Source organism: Natrix helvetica (assembly GCF_964273705.1).
Source record: "Natrix helvetica genome assembly, chromosome: 9".
NCBI lineage: Eukaryota > Metazoa > Chordata > Lepidosauria > Squamata > Natricidae > Natrix > Natrix helvetica.
This window is the reverse complement of record NC_138560.1, coordinates 4,433,685-4,447,513: the sequence shown is the minus strand read 5'-3', so window position 1 is coordinate 4,447,513 and position 13,829 is coordinate 4,433,685. Positions and strand designations below refer to the sequence as shown.

The 13,829-nt window shown below is 45.9% G+C and overlaps 1 protein-coding gene across 3 annotated transcripts in view; it reads right to left on the bottom strand.

Annotated features, from left to right (window-relative positions):
• The window catches only part of ARHGEF1 (Rho guanine nucleotide exchange factor 1), a 58,236-nt gene that overhangs the window by 20,433 nt on the left and 23,974 nt on the right, over positions 1-13,829 (bottom strand). For 2 of the 3 annotated variants that reach the window (XM_081961736.1, XM_081961737.1), the window contains exons 7-13: positions 12,417-12,522; positions 10,201-10,341; positions 8,189-8,218; positions 7,162-7,264; positions 5,818-5,911; positions 4,494-4,529; positions 842-991 (exon numbers count right to left, since the gene is read on the bottom strand). In XM_081961736.1, coding sequence (XP_081817862.1) covers positions 842-991; positions 4,494-4,529; positions 5,818-5,911; positions 7,162-7,264; positions 8,189-8,218; positions 10,201-10,341; positions 12,417-12,522 — 660 coding nt within the window. The remainder of the gene's footprint in view (positions 1-841; positions 992-4,493; positions 4,530-5,817; positions 5,912-7,161; positions 7,265-8,188; positions 8,219-10,200; positions 10,342-12,416; positions 12,523-13,829) is intronic. The other variant, XM_081961738.1, reaches the window with a different exon arrangement.

Genomic DNA, 13,829 nt, shown 5'->3' with positions numbered 1-13,829 from the left:
AGGAGGACCAAGAGACAGTGACGTTTAGATAGTTTGGTTGAGAGGAAGAAGGACAAGAAAGCTCCTACCTAGACGTTCTCAGAACTTATCTTTAATATTGGTTAATGTTGGAGATGTCTTAGTTTGGCAAGATTAATCTCTGGCTCCAAAAGCCAAGAAAGAACTCTTCTGATCAGTTTAATTGATTGTTCTTCAGCTATAGTCAGAAATTTTGCCCAACTAAAGCAAATTAAGGTAAAGGTTCCCCTCGCACATAAGTGCTAGTTGTTTCCGACTCTAGGGGGCGGTGCTCATCTCCGTTTCAAAGCCGAAGAGCCAGCGCTGTCCGAAGACGTCTCTGTGGTCATGCGGCCGGCATGACTCAACACCCGAAGCCGCACAGAACGTTGTTACCTTCCCACCAAAGATGGCTCCTATTTTTCTACTTGCATTTTTAACCTGCTTTCGAACTGCTAGGTTGGCAGAAGCTGGGACACGTAATGGGAGCTCACTCCGTTATGCGGTGCTAGGGATTTGAACCGCCAGACTGCTGACCTTTCTGATCGGCAAGCTCAGCATCTTAGCCTTGGCAACTTTTGAGACCTCTAGACTTCAATTCCCAGAATTCCACAGCCAGCATGTATTGACCGTGGAAATCATCTAGTCCTGGTTCAAGCAGGGAACCCTATATATACCATGGCTAGCTGGGGAATTCTGGGAGTTGACGTGCAGAGGTCTTAAAGTTGCCAAGGTTGATCTAAATCTTGCTTTCTCTTGATCCTCAGTAAAGCAGCCCCTCCCTTCTGGGAATCCAGACCACGTTCCACCACACTTCCTTTCTCCAGTTCATCCCCTCTCTCACCCTGCTCTCCGTCATTGCTCTCTCCAGGCGGGGGATGCACAGTGACGGACACACCGGAGGGATCCTGCACCGAAGGGGTCCCTTTGCTACGCCCGGAGGTTCCTTCTGTTAACTTGGATTTTTTATCCAAGGCTGGTGTCTTCTCAGCTGCTTCAAGGAGAAAATGACAGAGAAATCAAACACTACCAAGGAGCCGTTCACCTCCGCCAAACTGCTCTTCCCACCTCACCCTTCGCAATGGACTTATGCACAGATTAGGACACTTTGGATCGAGGGCAGTTTCAAGAACAAGAGGCAAGGAAGCTCCTTCTCTCTCTGCTTGGTGTAGTGGGATGCATGAATAGCTGTCAGCGAAGGGAAGAGGAAATGCTGCTCAGGGAATACCTCATTAGCACCACTTTATAAGGCCTCGGTAAGGCCACACTTGGAATCCTGCATCCAGTTTTGACCGCCATGATATAAAAAAAATATATGTTGAGACTCTAGAAAGAGTGCAGAGAAGAGCAACAAAGATGTTCAGAGGACTGGAGGCTAAAGCATTCGAAAAACAGTTGCAGGGATTGGGTATGTCTAGTCCAGTGTTTCTCAAACTTGGCGACTTTAAGTCCTGTGGACTTCAACTCCCAGAATTCCCCAGCCAGCTATGCTGGCTGGGGAATTCTGGGAGTTGAAGTCCACAGGACTTAAAGTCGCCAAGTTTGAGAAACACTGGTCTAGTCTAATGAAAAGAAGGACAAGGGGTGACATGATAGCAATCTTCCAGTATTTAAGAGGCTGCCACAAAGAAGAAGTGGTCAACCTATTCTCCAAAGCACCTGAAGGCAGGACAAGAAGCAACGGATGGAAATTAAGCAAGGAGAGAAGCAACCTAGAACTAAGGAGAAATTTCCTGACAGTTAGAACAATTAACCAGTGGAACAACTTGCTTCCAGAAGTTTTGAATGCTCCAACACTGGGAGGTTTTTAAGAAGATGTTGGATATCCATTTGTCTAAAATGGTACAGGGTTTCCTGCCTGAGCAGGGACTCGGACTAGAAGACCTCCAAGGTCTCTTCCAATTCTGTTATTTTGGTATTCTGAACAGTCAGATAAGAGAGAGCATAGCCCACAGCTGTATATCGGACAGAGAAAAGAAACACAAAAACAATCCTCCCTAATGAAGGCTGTAAAAAGGAAGAGCGGGAGATTTGCATTTTCAGACTTGCAAGATTCCATTCATGTAGCCTTCATAAAGTAAACGTACCTCATTTTCTTTTGTTTACTGTCCAGTTTACCTGGCTGACTTCAGTCGTGCAATTCTGAAAGCGTAAATTCCCCGCCTTCCATTGTTAACTTCTAGACCCACTCCATCCTAAGTGTCTTTCCTTGACCATTACCCAATTGTGGGCTCCTGCCTCTCTTATCTGATGGCTTCCTAGACAGCATCTTCTCTCTCCTTGCCTCGAGATTATCCATGAACTGCATTACACTGGAGAAAAAGCGAACCATAATTCGCTCAAGGTAACCGAGCATCTCCTGGGACCATAACGCTCAGGTGGATAAAAATTTGATGGTCAGGTAATCCACTTTCTCCAAGCCAGGACAAGGTACTAGGTGCAGCTCAGAAGGGAAGGGAAGGTTGATGGTAGCTGAATAAGAGTTTACTCAGCTTTCTTCCAGCTGGCAGGCAAGCCCTCTAAAATAAATGAATTTGTCACTAACTCTGCATCTGTCAGCCTACAATTCTTTGGGGAAATTAATATGGGATTGACAGCAAGTTAGGTGGTGCAGAGTGCTATAATTACTCCTCTCGTTTTACAGTGTTTTTTTTTTATTCCACTTTGTTCGTGCTCTTATCTTATTTTACTGAACTTTAGTCTGTTGTTTTTATGTTGATGTGTTCGGTGGGTCTGTGAACTGTATTAAGGGCACTGAACTGAATGCTGATAAAGAGACTTCCTTTAGACATAGCAAGGGCAAAGTCCGAGGGATGGAAGGACACCCGGGACGTTTCATACTAAACTACATGTCTGTTTGGGTTTAGCACGCTCTGTGTACCCAAATGCGTTGGGTGGGTTTTCATAGAAGGGAGTGGGATTATTTGGCTAAATTTGGTAGCTACTGTGAGAGATCTTTTCAAGAGCCAGCAGCAATCAAGGCAGAGATGTCATTATATCAGCAATAAAGAATCACACACCTTCAATACTTTCATCCCAATAACAGGAAATCAACTGTTTGCTGTGGCAGGATCCAATCTGGGTCGGTCACCGGCATCAGAACATTTCGTCTTCCGAGCTTTCGGGTTCCTGCTGGATCCCATCCTCAGGGAATCCTCTTTCTCACCAGAATGTGAGGATGGACTCCAGCACGAGTCTACAAGCTTAGAAGACTAAACCTCAACCTTATCCTGGGACACTTATTTTAGCCATCATCTGGCTTGATTCTGCTTTGCAATTACCATCCCGTGGCACGTCAGATGCAGTTCCTGGATTAATAAAAGTTCTGGAGATGTTTACAAAAACAGACAGCGGCAGGCTACCCCAAGCAAAGAGACCACTTCACCAGATCGTAGGGGAGCTGTTAGAATATCAGGACATTTCTGTCTTCTGCGCACAGGGGGTGTGGTGTTTCTATATTCCATTTGCTGGAATTCATGTAACCTGCTCTCTTTTACCAACCATGAAACGTCTATGCAGAGTCTCAGCCTTCCAGATCATGGTTGTCCCAAAGATGCTTTTTCAAAAGGCAACCGGACTTCGTTTTTCCTTGAAGTCGTTTCGCTTCTCATCCAAGAAGCTTCTTCAGTTCTGACTGAATGGTGGAGGAGAGAAGCATTTATATTCCTTGCAGTCCTCTGGTTGTTAACGCTCTCTCTGAGAGTCCTTGAGGCCACTTGGTGGTTTATCTGTGCCCTCAGGGTCACCTGGATAGTGTCCTGTTTACAACACAGTCCTTTCAGCAATTCCAAAAAGGTTCCGTGCCCATTTTTGCACCATTCAAGGTTGCCTTTTGAAAAAACACCTTTGGGACATAAATCTTGTTATACTCTGCTTGGAAAACAGTCACATTCAGTTTTACGCAGATGCCAAAGAAACTTAAAGCAGAACCGAGAAAGTTCAGCTAAGCCAGAATCAAGCAGCCAACCAAGCTATGCAGAATTGTAATACTGAGATTTCCTGCCAGGTCCTGGTCTTCCAAACTGGGAGAAGGACTTTTTTCTTTCTTTCTTACCACCACCAAAGTTTGATCCCTAATATTAATTATCTACATATAAGGTGAATGCACCCTGGGAAGTAAAACCGAGCAAGTGCTTAATTTGTGCATAAGCCATAGAGAAAGATGATAGAGTCTGTGGTTTATTCCCCTCTTCGCTGATTCAATGCAAGACCCATTGGGACAGACAGACAAGAGAAGCACACAACGAGCTATCGCATGCCGAGAATTTTCTTTGGGAACATGACAGGTGTGATGAGCTTTCATAGGCATGTGTATGATTCTCATTAGTACATTACTTGACGGGCGAGAGTGCAACAGTGAATTAAAACGTTAGTGGCGGAAGTTACAAGAGGCGGATTAGTTCTACGTGGCTTCCTGATCGGAGGGGATGGATGGGTACACGGGGTGCCATGCGTTACTACAGAGCTGGTAGGAGGAAAAAGTGGGGTGCTAGTACCTTCACCCTCAGGTTTGGGCTGTCTGTAATCAGAATCTACAAAAAATGCAGCAAAAAAATATAATGGAGAAAGATGGGGAAAGAGATGTCACGTTAATCCCTTCCTAGCTATTGCCCAAAACTGCTTTGGGGCAAATCATATGCCAGACTCACCAACCAAATGGATCACTGTTTTGTGGGCTGGTGGAATCTGTATTCCTTATTTGCCTAGCAACAATTACCACGAGCTTTCCAAAAAAAGAAAAAAAGAAGAAGAAGAAAATAGCCAGTTTCCAAAAGATGCTTCTGAAAACTCCTTTGAGGTTGATCCTAGGATGAGTTTCAAGCCAGTGCTGGCACTCAGTGAAACTGGAGTAAATCCAGATGTGCTCCAAGCTACTTTTATTTTTCCTGAAAGAACAAGTAATTTAGTTTTCTTCTTCCGTCTGCCTCAAAAAGGAATACCTTAATGATTGGTTAAAGCTATGGACTAAAGCTGGAGACATTTTTTTCCAGGGTTGAGAAGAAGGGCTACATATAGAGGGAGAAATATAAATGTGAGAGAAAATCTTTCCCAGTGCAAGTTCTGTTAAACTTACTCGAGGTTCAGTTTTAACTGTTATTTGTTTTAAAATTAAATTTTTAAAAACCCCAAAAACCACATCTCAGGTAGCCTTGACCCTAGCAGAGCTCAAAATTAGCTAAGCAAATCCGTGGTTAAGGGAGTTTTGCCCTGTTTTATGACTTTTTCGCCACAATTGTGAAGGGAAGCACTGCCATCGTTCAGTGAATCATGCCGTCATTAAGTGAATTTGGCTTCCCCCACTGACATTGCTCGTCGAAAAAAAGACGGCTGGGAAGTTTACCAACATGGAGCACATGACCGCATATGACAGGGGTGTCCAAACTTGGGAACTTTAAGACTTGTGGACTTCAACTCCCAGAATTCCCCAGCCAGCTGGCTGGGGAATTCTGGGAGTTGAAGTCCACAAGTCTTAAAGTTCTCAAGTTTGGACACCCCTAGCATATGAGAATGCAACCGTCATAAAAAAAAAAAAGCCAGTTGCCAACGACCCCAATTTTGATCACGCAACCATGGGGATGCTGCAACGGTCGTAAGTGTGAAAACAAGTCCGAAGTCACTTTTTTCAGTGCTGTTGTAACTTCAAACGGTCACTAAATGAGGGCAGTCAAGGATTAGCTGTAGTTTAACAGTTAAATCTCGGGGAGACTTCGGGAGCCTCAAAGAAGTGGCTCAGATCGTATGGGTCAGCAAGTTAAATAAAGGGCTTGGGGGGGGGGGGGTCTCTGAACCAGGGCAAAGGAATTTGTTTTGCCTACTTACAATGGGAATCCCCACGGTTCCAGCGGGCTGGGTCCAAAATGCTGAAGCCTTTCCTTGGCTTGATGGCTTCCTCTGGTTTCTTGGTCCCAGAAATCTGGATTAAATCAGAGAAGAGAAACTGATCACCCTGTTCCCAAATCCCAGGTGAGGACACGTGTCACCTCTCCTGCAGGAGCTGCACTGGCTCTGGGTACAATTCAAGGGGTTGCCTTTAAAGTCCTTCATGGCTTGGGGCCAGGTAATCCAAAGGAGTGTCTGTCAACCCTGAAGCTGACCTTTTCCCGGTTACATCCACTCAATCCACCTGGGCGGGGAGGCAGGGAAAGTTGGGGATTGCTTAGCGACCGTTCGAAGTTATGATGGGTCTCTGCAGAGTTACTTACGACGTGGTTTTGGCCACCCTTCCATTCCGTGATCGCCTTTTGAGTGCTTGGCAATCAGATCACGCTCCATGGTGATCTCACCATGATTTTTGCCTTTTTTTTCTTTTTTGCTGGAAACTGGTATTAAGTTCTGGTTTCCAGCACAAAAGTCTTATTGGCTGAAATGGGCTCGCTTAACGACTGCGGCGTCCGCTTAATGACTGCCCCAAAATAGATCGTGCAATCGGGTACAGTCATGTGATCACCTGCTAAATGACCATCATGATTTATGATCGTTAACTCCAGGCTCAGTTACGGTCATAAATTGAGGACTACCTACATATAAGTGCTTCTCGAGCTTGGCAACTTTTAAGACATGTGGACTTCAACTCCCAGAATTCCCCAGCCAGCATTGTTTCTCAACCTTGGCCCTTTAAGATGGGTGGACTTCAACTCCCAGAATTCTCCAGTGAGCCATGCTGGCTGGGGAATTCTGGGAGTTGAAGTCCACATGTCTCCAGTGGCCAAAACTGAGCAATAGTAGTATAAAGAAACAGCTGTGAGTTGCATAAGGACAGTTAATCAACTCAGTTCTTGAGTATTCCCCTCGCCTGAGTCCCAGTGCTAGTTGTTCCCGACTCTAGGGGGCGGTGCTCATCTCCTTTTCAAAGCCGAAGAGCCAGCACTGACCAAAGACGTCTGCGTGGTCATATGGCAGGCATGACTAAATGCTGAAAGCGCACAGAACGCTGTTACCTTCCACCAAAGGTGTTCCCTATTTTTTTACTTGCATTTTTACGTGCTTTCAAACTGCTAGGTTGACAGAAGCTGGGACCAGTAACGAGAGCTCATGCCGTTACGTGGTGCTAGGGATTCGAACCGCCAAACTGCCGACCTTTCTGATCAACAAGCTCAGCGTCTCAGCCACTGAGTCACCGCGGACTAGAAGACCTCCAAGGTCCCTTCCAAATCTTAAGCCTACCTTTTTGCGGAAAAAGTTTGCTTTTGATTTCTTGTTATCAGCTGTCTTGGTCTTAACCCCCAGATGCTTCATATATGTGACAATGGCGGTATATATGGCAGAGCTAAAAGGACAGAGCAGAGAAAGAGAAAAATGATTGTTAAGGTTAACACAGAACCAACTGCAAGGCTGCCAGTTCAGAATATTCAAGGCAGCATCTAGTTAAAAAAACACAAATGCAGAAACAAAGCCTCTTAATTGAACAGGGACGTAACACATCTACAACAGGAGTAAACAAGACTTGTTGCAACCTCCCTCGCATCACTTCCTTTTTCCAGCCCTGAGAGTTACTAAGAAACCTGCCAAATTTCACTTTTTTTGTGTGTGCTAAATATTCATATGCATGTGGAAAATCTAAGCAAGATTTGGCAAAAAAAGAGAGCTTAAGATACTTTCCAATTCACAAATCTGTTACGTTCCACAGCTCTCGCCCCCCCTCCTCTGCGGATTTGGGGAAGTGTGATGGGGCTCACCAATGGGGGCCAACAAGTGAGGTCAGGCGTCCAGAGAGACACTTCTGACTGCAGGTAGTCCTCGACTTACGACAGTTCCTTTAGTGACTGTCACAACAGCACTGAGAAAAGCGACTTATGACATTTTTCACACTTACGAGTGTTGCATGCTCAAAATTCAGGGGTGGGTGGGAAATTCACTTAACCACTGTCTCGTTGAGCTACAGAAAATTTGGGGGGCTCCATTGTGGTCGTACGACGAGGACCACTTGCAGTGTGAGCAAACGGTCAGGACACTGGTGCAAGTGGATTTTGATGCTTTTAAACAGTCAGGACTTTCTCAAAACCTGGAAGGGTTAAATGACTATTTCTCTTCTTCCCCTCCTCCAACTTCCTGAGGCAGAAGAACTCAGTGTGCTGCAAAGCCACATCCGGTTGCATGTAGGAGAGTGAAAAAGTGTATTTCCACCCCCCCTCCCAGAAACACACACACACACACACACACACACACCACTCTGCACCTGTAGGTTGCCTACCTTTTTTCTTCGTCGGTAGAAATGGTGAGGCTGGAACCAATGGGGAGAGAAAAGAGAAAAAGGGGGGGGAAAATCAGGAAGCGAATGACACGTTGGAGCTCTACCTTTGCAATCCTTCCGATCCAGCTGTTCGTCCAGAGGTTAAACCGCTGGCCTACAGCGCTGCGAGGAAGTGGGGATTTCAACCCTCTGTCCTCTGCCACTCTAAGGATTCAACCTGCTTTTTTCGGAACTAACTACCTACAGCAAGTTTTGGGGGATCCACTCCCATGACCCCTTGTTGCCGGTTGGGGCTGATGGGAGTTGTGGCCCAAAGCCTCTGAAAAGTAACAGTCTGCCTGGCCCTCCATACAACAGCAAAGCCCCCTTTCTCTCTCTGGGACAGCAGCCTCTCAAAACCCACCCGCTGCCCCACACCATCCCACGTTTTCATTTCTGGAAAACCTACCGGTAATACAGCCCCATTTTGGCCCAGTAAAAGCAGAAAAGTATTCAAAAGGCAAATAAACATGTTCTGTCTAGCCGGAGAAGGCGACTGCTGGATGGACTGGCATACAGCAACTGGAGGGGGAAGGGGCCGCCAGGGGCGTTTATACACTCGGCAAGGATGATGCAACCAGAGGCAACATCCCGAGATGGGTGGGGAACATTCCCCCCCCTTCTCCTCCCCTCCTGCCAGCTGGATCCTATTATCCGGCAGGGATTTGCCAGGGACTTGCCACTGAGGAACTGGCTAGCTCCTCGCTCTCATCCCAGCGCTGATGGGATGGCTGCCAGAAGCAGAGGCTCCATCCCTGGGAAAAAAAGAACGGGAGGAAACAAGGACTAGGAATGAGGTCCCAATTGGCAGGGAGGGGGGCTTGCCTGAAATAGAAAACCTTGGACGGGATCTGCAGCTGGAATAAAAGAGAGGATAGTCCACTATAGCGATAGCACTTATAGACCGCTTCACAGTGCTTTTAAAGCCCTCTCTAAGCAGTTTACAGAGTCAGCCTCTTGCCCCCAACAATCTGGGTCCTCATTTGACCCACCTCGGAAGGAGGGAAGGCAGAATCAACCTTGTGAGATTCGAACTGCCAAATTGCAGGCAGCCGGTGATCAGCAGAAGTAGCCTGCAGTACTACACTCTAACCACTGCGCCACCATGGCTCACTTTAAAGGCAAACTGGCAGGGATAGCTACTCAAAGCCAAATGGTTGCAAACTAACAGAATTCTAAGGGACGTTGGAGGTCTTCTAGTCTGACCCCCTGCTCAGGCAGGAAACCCTATACAATTTTGGACAATGGCTGTCCAATCTCTTCTTAAAAACCTCCAGTGTTGGAGCATTTACAACTTCTGGAGGCAAGTCGTTCCACTGGTTAATTGTTCTCACTGTCAGGAAATTTCTCCTTAGTTCTAGGTTGCTTTTCCCTTTGGTTGCTGAGAATGATGGGTGTTTTCTGCCCCACCCCGGCTGCAGGCCCCCAACAGAAGAGACAAAACCCTCCGTGTGGGTCCACAAAGAGGAAAGTGACACCTGCAGCAAGGTAGGGAGGGGAGGTGCCATTTAGGACTCTTTCCCAGCCTGCTCTGATGGATGCGAACGCCCACCTTCCAAAGCATGGTGACAAAACCTAGGAATCAAAATGGCACCCAAAAGAGATGCGGGATTTGCAGAAGAGACTTAGGGGTGCATGAAGAGGGGTACAAGGCAGTGGTAAAATTCATATTTTTTTTAAACTAATGGTACTGTGGGCGTGGGTTGGTGGGCGTGGCAGGGGAAGGATACTGCAAAATCCCCATTCCCTTCCCACTCTGGGGTCAGCCAGAGGTGGCATTTGCTGCTTCTCCAAACTACTCAAAATTTCCCCTACCGGTTCTCCAGAACCTGTCAGAACCTGCTGGATTTCACCCTTGGTACAAGATCTTGACCGTAACCAGCACACCATCAAAGAAGGGATGCCATCAGCTGAAAGGGCAAGCTAACAACAATCCAATGCCCAGCGGCATAAGCCAGGAGGGCTTCACTCACTGCATCTCCTCCAGTTTGACCATCAGCTGTTCGGCCAGCTGTTTCTCTTTGGCCTCTCTGATGCCTTTGTCTTTGGTCCGATAGCCTTCGAGTTCAAAAAGCTCCTTCTCTCCTGGGGTCATTCCCATTTTCCTTTTTTCCCTGCGGAAATAAAGAACAGGCGGTCGAGCGCTGTACGTTGGATGGCATTAGTAGATGAATTCGACTGAACTAAATCCATTTCCAGAGCTGGCACCATCAGCGGAGCCCTGAGTGCAACACGCTAAACTACAGAGAAACCCAATTAAGTGTGAAACTAACCAAGCCTAGCAAGCTGTGCAAATGCTTTCCCCAGCGTAGTTGTGCCCTGTTCCTGCCTGAAGCCATCAATGATTGTTCACACAACACACTGAGTTTGTACAACATTAAAGGTAAACCCGTGCCGACTCTAAGAGCGTGAGGCTGATCATCATTTCTTAGTTGAGGGAGCCAGCATTGTCCGAAGATGCTTCTGTGGTCATGTGGCCAGCATGGCTATATAGGGGGAGGCCAGGAGTGAGATGCTACCAGTTTGGGCCTGTTCAGTAGTAAAAAAAAATGCTTTAAAACGTTTTTTAAAGTTCCGACGATCAGCTATGCAACAATGAGCTATGCCGCGCAATTCTAGTCAATCTAAATCGGGCGGCCCAGCTGTCCCTTATATAAGTCACTTATTTCTAGCTTTTGGAATCAAAAGCCTTATTATTAAGATATTTATATTTACTAGCTGGAGTAGCGGGATTGAACAGTGAGCCAAATCACACCGTTGTGGTTGATTGATTGGAGAGGGCTGACTCATGCGTGAGGCAATCGGCACTGCGATTGGTTACTATGGGTGTAAAGGGGGAGTTTCCCTTTTTCCCCGCCTTTTTTCATCTGTGTGCTTTGTGATTTACCTCATGATGCTCCCGTTTGCCTGACTAGCTTGTTTGTTGTAAATCCGGATCTATCTATCTATCTATCTATCTATCTATCTATCATCTATCTATCTATCTATCTATCTATCTATCTATCTATCTATCTATCTATCTATCTATCTATCATCTATCTATCATCTATCATCTATCTATCTATCTATCTATCTATCTATCTATCATCTATCTATCTATCTATCTATCTATCTATCTATCTATCATCTATCTATCTATGCAGGTCTTGGAGTATTCGGGTCTTTTCCCGTGTAAGATTGAGAGTATCTTGGTAACGTTTCGACGAGGTCCCACTCGGCATCTTCAGGCTGGTGCCTTCAGCTTCGTGCTTGTGCGAGCAAAGTGTGATCAGAGCTGCCGTCTTTCTATAAATATTGGGGGGGGGGGGGTGGAGTGCTGGCTTTGTTTCTGTAAGCGGGTTGGTTGGCTGTGTTGTTACATCTTGATTAGTTAATGGAGTTGATGTATGATGTACCCTAACATCCTGTGTGGCTCGTTTGTTGACTGGAGCCCCACCCACCACCCAGGCCGTTACAACACGAAACAACAATAGACACATAGCCAGCACCAATCTACCAATCATGATACAACCACACAACCAATCATTCCACTTACTGAAACAAAGCCAGCACTCCACACACCCCCACCAAAATTTATAGAAAGACGGCAGCTCCGATCACACTTTAAGCCCAAAACCCAGCCTGAAGATGGCGAGTGAGACCTCGCTGAAACGTTGCCAAGACAATCTCAATCTTACATGGGAAAAGACCCGAATACAACAAGACCAGCACATATATATATATATGGATTTATAGTTACAAATCTATCTATCTATCTATCTATCTATCTATCTATCTATCTATCTATCTATCTATCTATCTATCTATCTATCATCTATAACTATTTACATAACTATAAATTTGTATCGCCGTCTCCGACTTCATTTGGGCACCTGTTGAGCAATTCCCTGACAAGCCAGGATCAGATTTCCCCAAATCCTTCTGCAAATGGTGTTCTTAAACCATTTGAACCCAATTATAGGCAGTCCTCACGTAACAATGGTGATTGAGGCTGGAATGTCCATTATTAAGCGATGCGGCCGTTAAGATGTGCCACTTAGTGACAGGAGTTCCGGCACGTCCGGATGCCCTCCTTAAATGAATCCCATGTGGGCATTAAGCACAATGCCACATGGCCGGTATTTGTGACTTCCAGCTTGTGACTTTGATTGTCAGAAGGCACAAGTCTCGAGAATTGCCGATTGCAAACCTGAAGTCCTCCAACTGCTGGGATATCTCCACTTCTTGAAAAGATTGGATGTCCTGCAAATATTTTTTCAGTTGGTCTTCCGGGATGAGATCAGGTCTGTTTCGGTCTGCAATAGGAGAAGAAGAGAAAAAAAAAACCTAAAATTCACAGCCAATGTTCGGCAATCACAGTTTAAGACAGCTTTGGGGGCAAGGAAAAAGAGCCACAAGGGCCCTATGCAACCCATAACCCTTAGCTCTGTGGGGTCCTTGGTGCTCTCTGAGCTTGGTTGTTTTCTTCCAGACCTTTCACTACCAATCTAGGTAACTTCATCAGTGATAGAAGGGAGTAGGGCATCAGAGGAGAATGAGGTCCTTGGTGCTCTCTGAGCTTGGTTGTTTTCTTCCAGACCTTTCACTACCAATCTAGGTAACTTCATCAGTGATTGAAGGGAGTAGGGCATCAGAGGAGAATGAGGTCCTTGGTGCTCTCTGAACTTGGTTGTTTTCTTCCAGACATCCCACTACCAAACTAGGTTACTTCATCAGTGCTAGAAGGGAGTGGAATTTGCTCTCCCTTCTAGCACTGATGGTAGCATCTAGTTTGCCGGCTGGGGAATTCTGGGAGTTGAAGTCCACAAGTCTTAAAGTTCCCAAGTTTGGACACCCCCGATGTATGCGCAGAGCTATCAGGAGAAGGGAACGGTTAAGGAACAGAGGTTGACTCGAAGTAAAGGCACAAGTGGATGCTGAATGGCTCCCTCCCATAGGGAATAAACAGGAGCAAAAGGGGAGTGGAGTTTGTAGGAGACAATTAGTTTGCTTATTATTGGGAAGCTTTTGCTTATCTGAGTTTGTGCCTCATAGAGACTCCTTGCCAAGTATTTCGTTTTACAGCATTGGGACTGTAAGCTCGGCCTGGCAACTATCCAAGGACTGATAAGGTCTGTTTTTTTGCCATTAAACCTTGAAAGGCTCATTGCCGGGACTTTTCTGGATGTGAATGCCAGGCATTCACGTTAACCAAATAAAAAGGTGTTGTTGTTTTTTCGGGACAAGGAGCTTGTTTCATGATTCTGTTAAGCCTAGATCAGAACAACCACTCCCAAAGATTTCTGATTCCATCCCATGTCTAAATTCACCCAGCCATAAAGAAACCCTGTGAAATGCTGCATCGCTCAGGCTTTTTTTTTTTTTTTTTTGTGGTTAGCGGCCTTTCCAAGTCCAGAGGGATATTTTTGCTGCTATATTTGTACAAATACCGAAATTAAAAAAAAAAAAAGACGCAGAGCAAAAGAGAGGACATGACATAAACCTAGAATAAATCTGCCCAAAGCTTTCCCAGCTGTCCTGGCTTCTGGCCTGCAGGATAAATAGGAGGGCTTGGTCAGCTGGGGTGAGCTGGGAACCATTTGGGGGATTTGAAGTCCCTTTC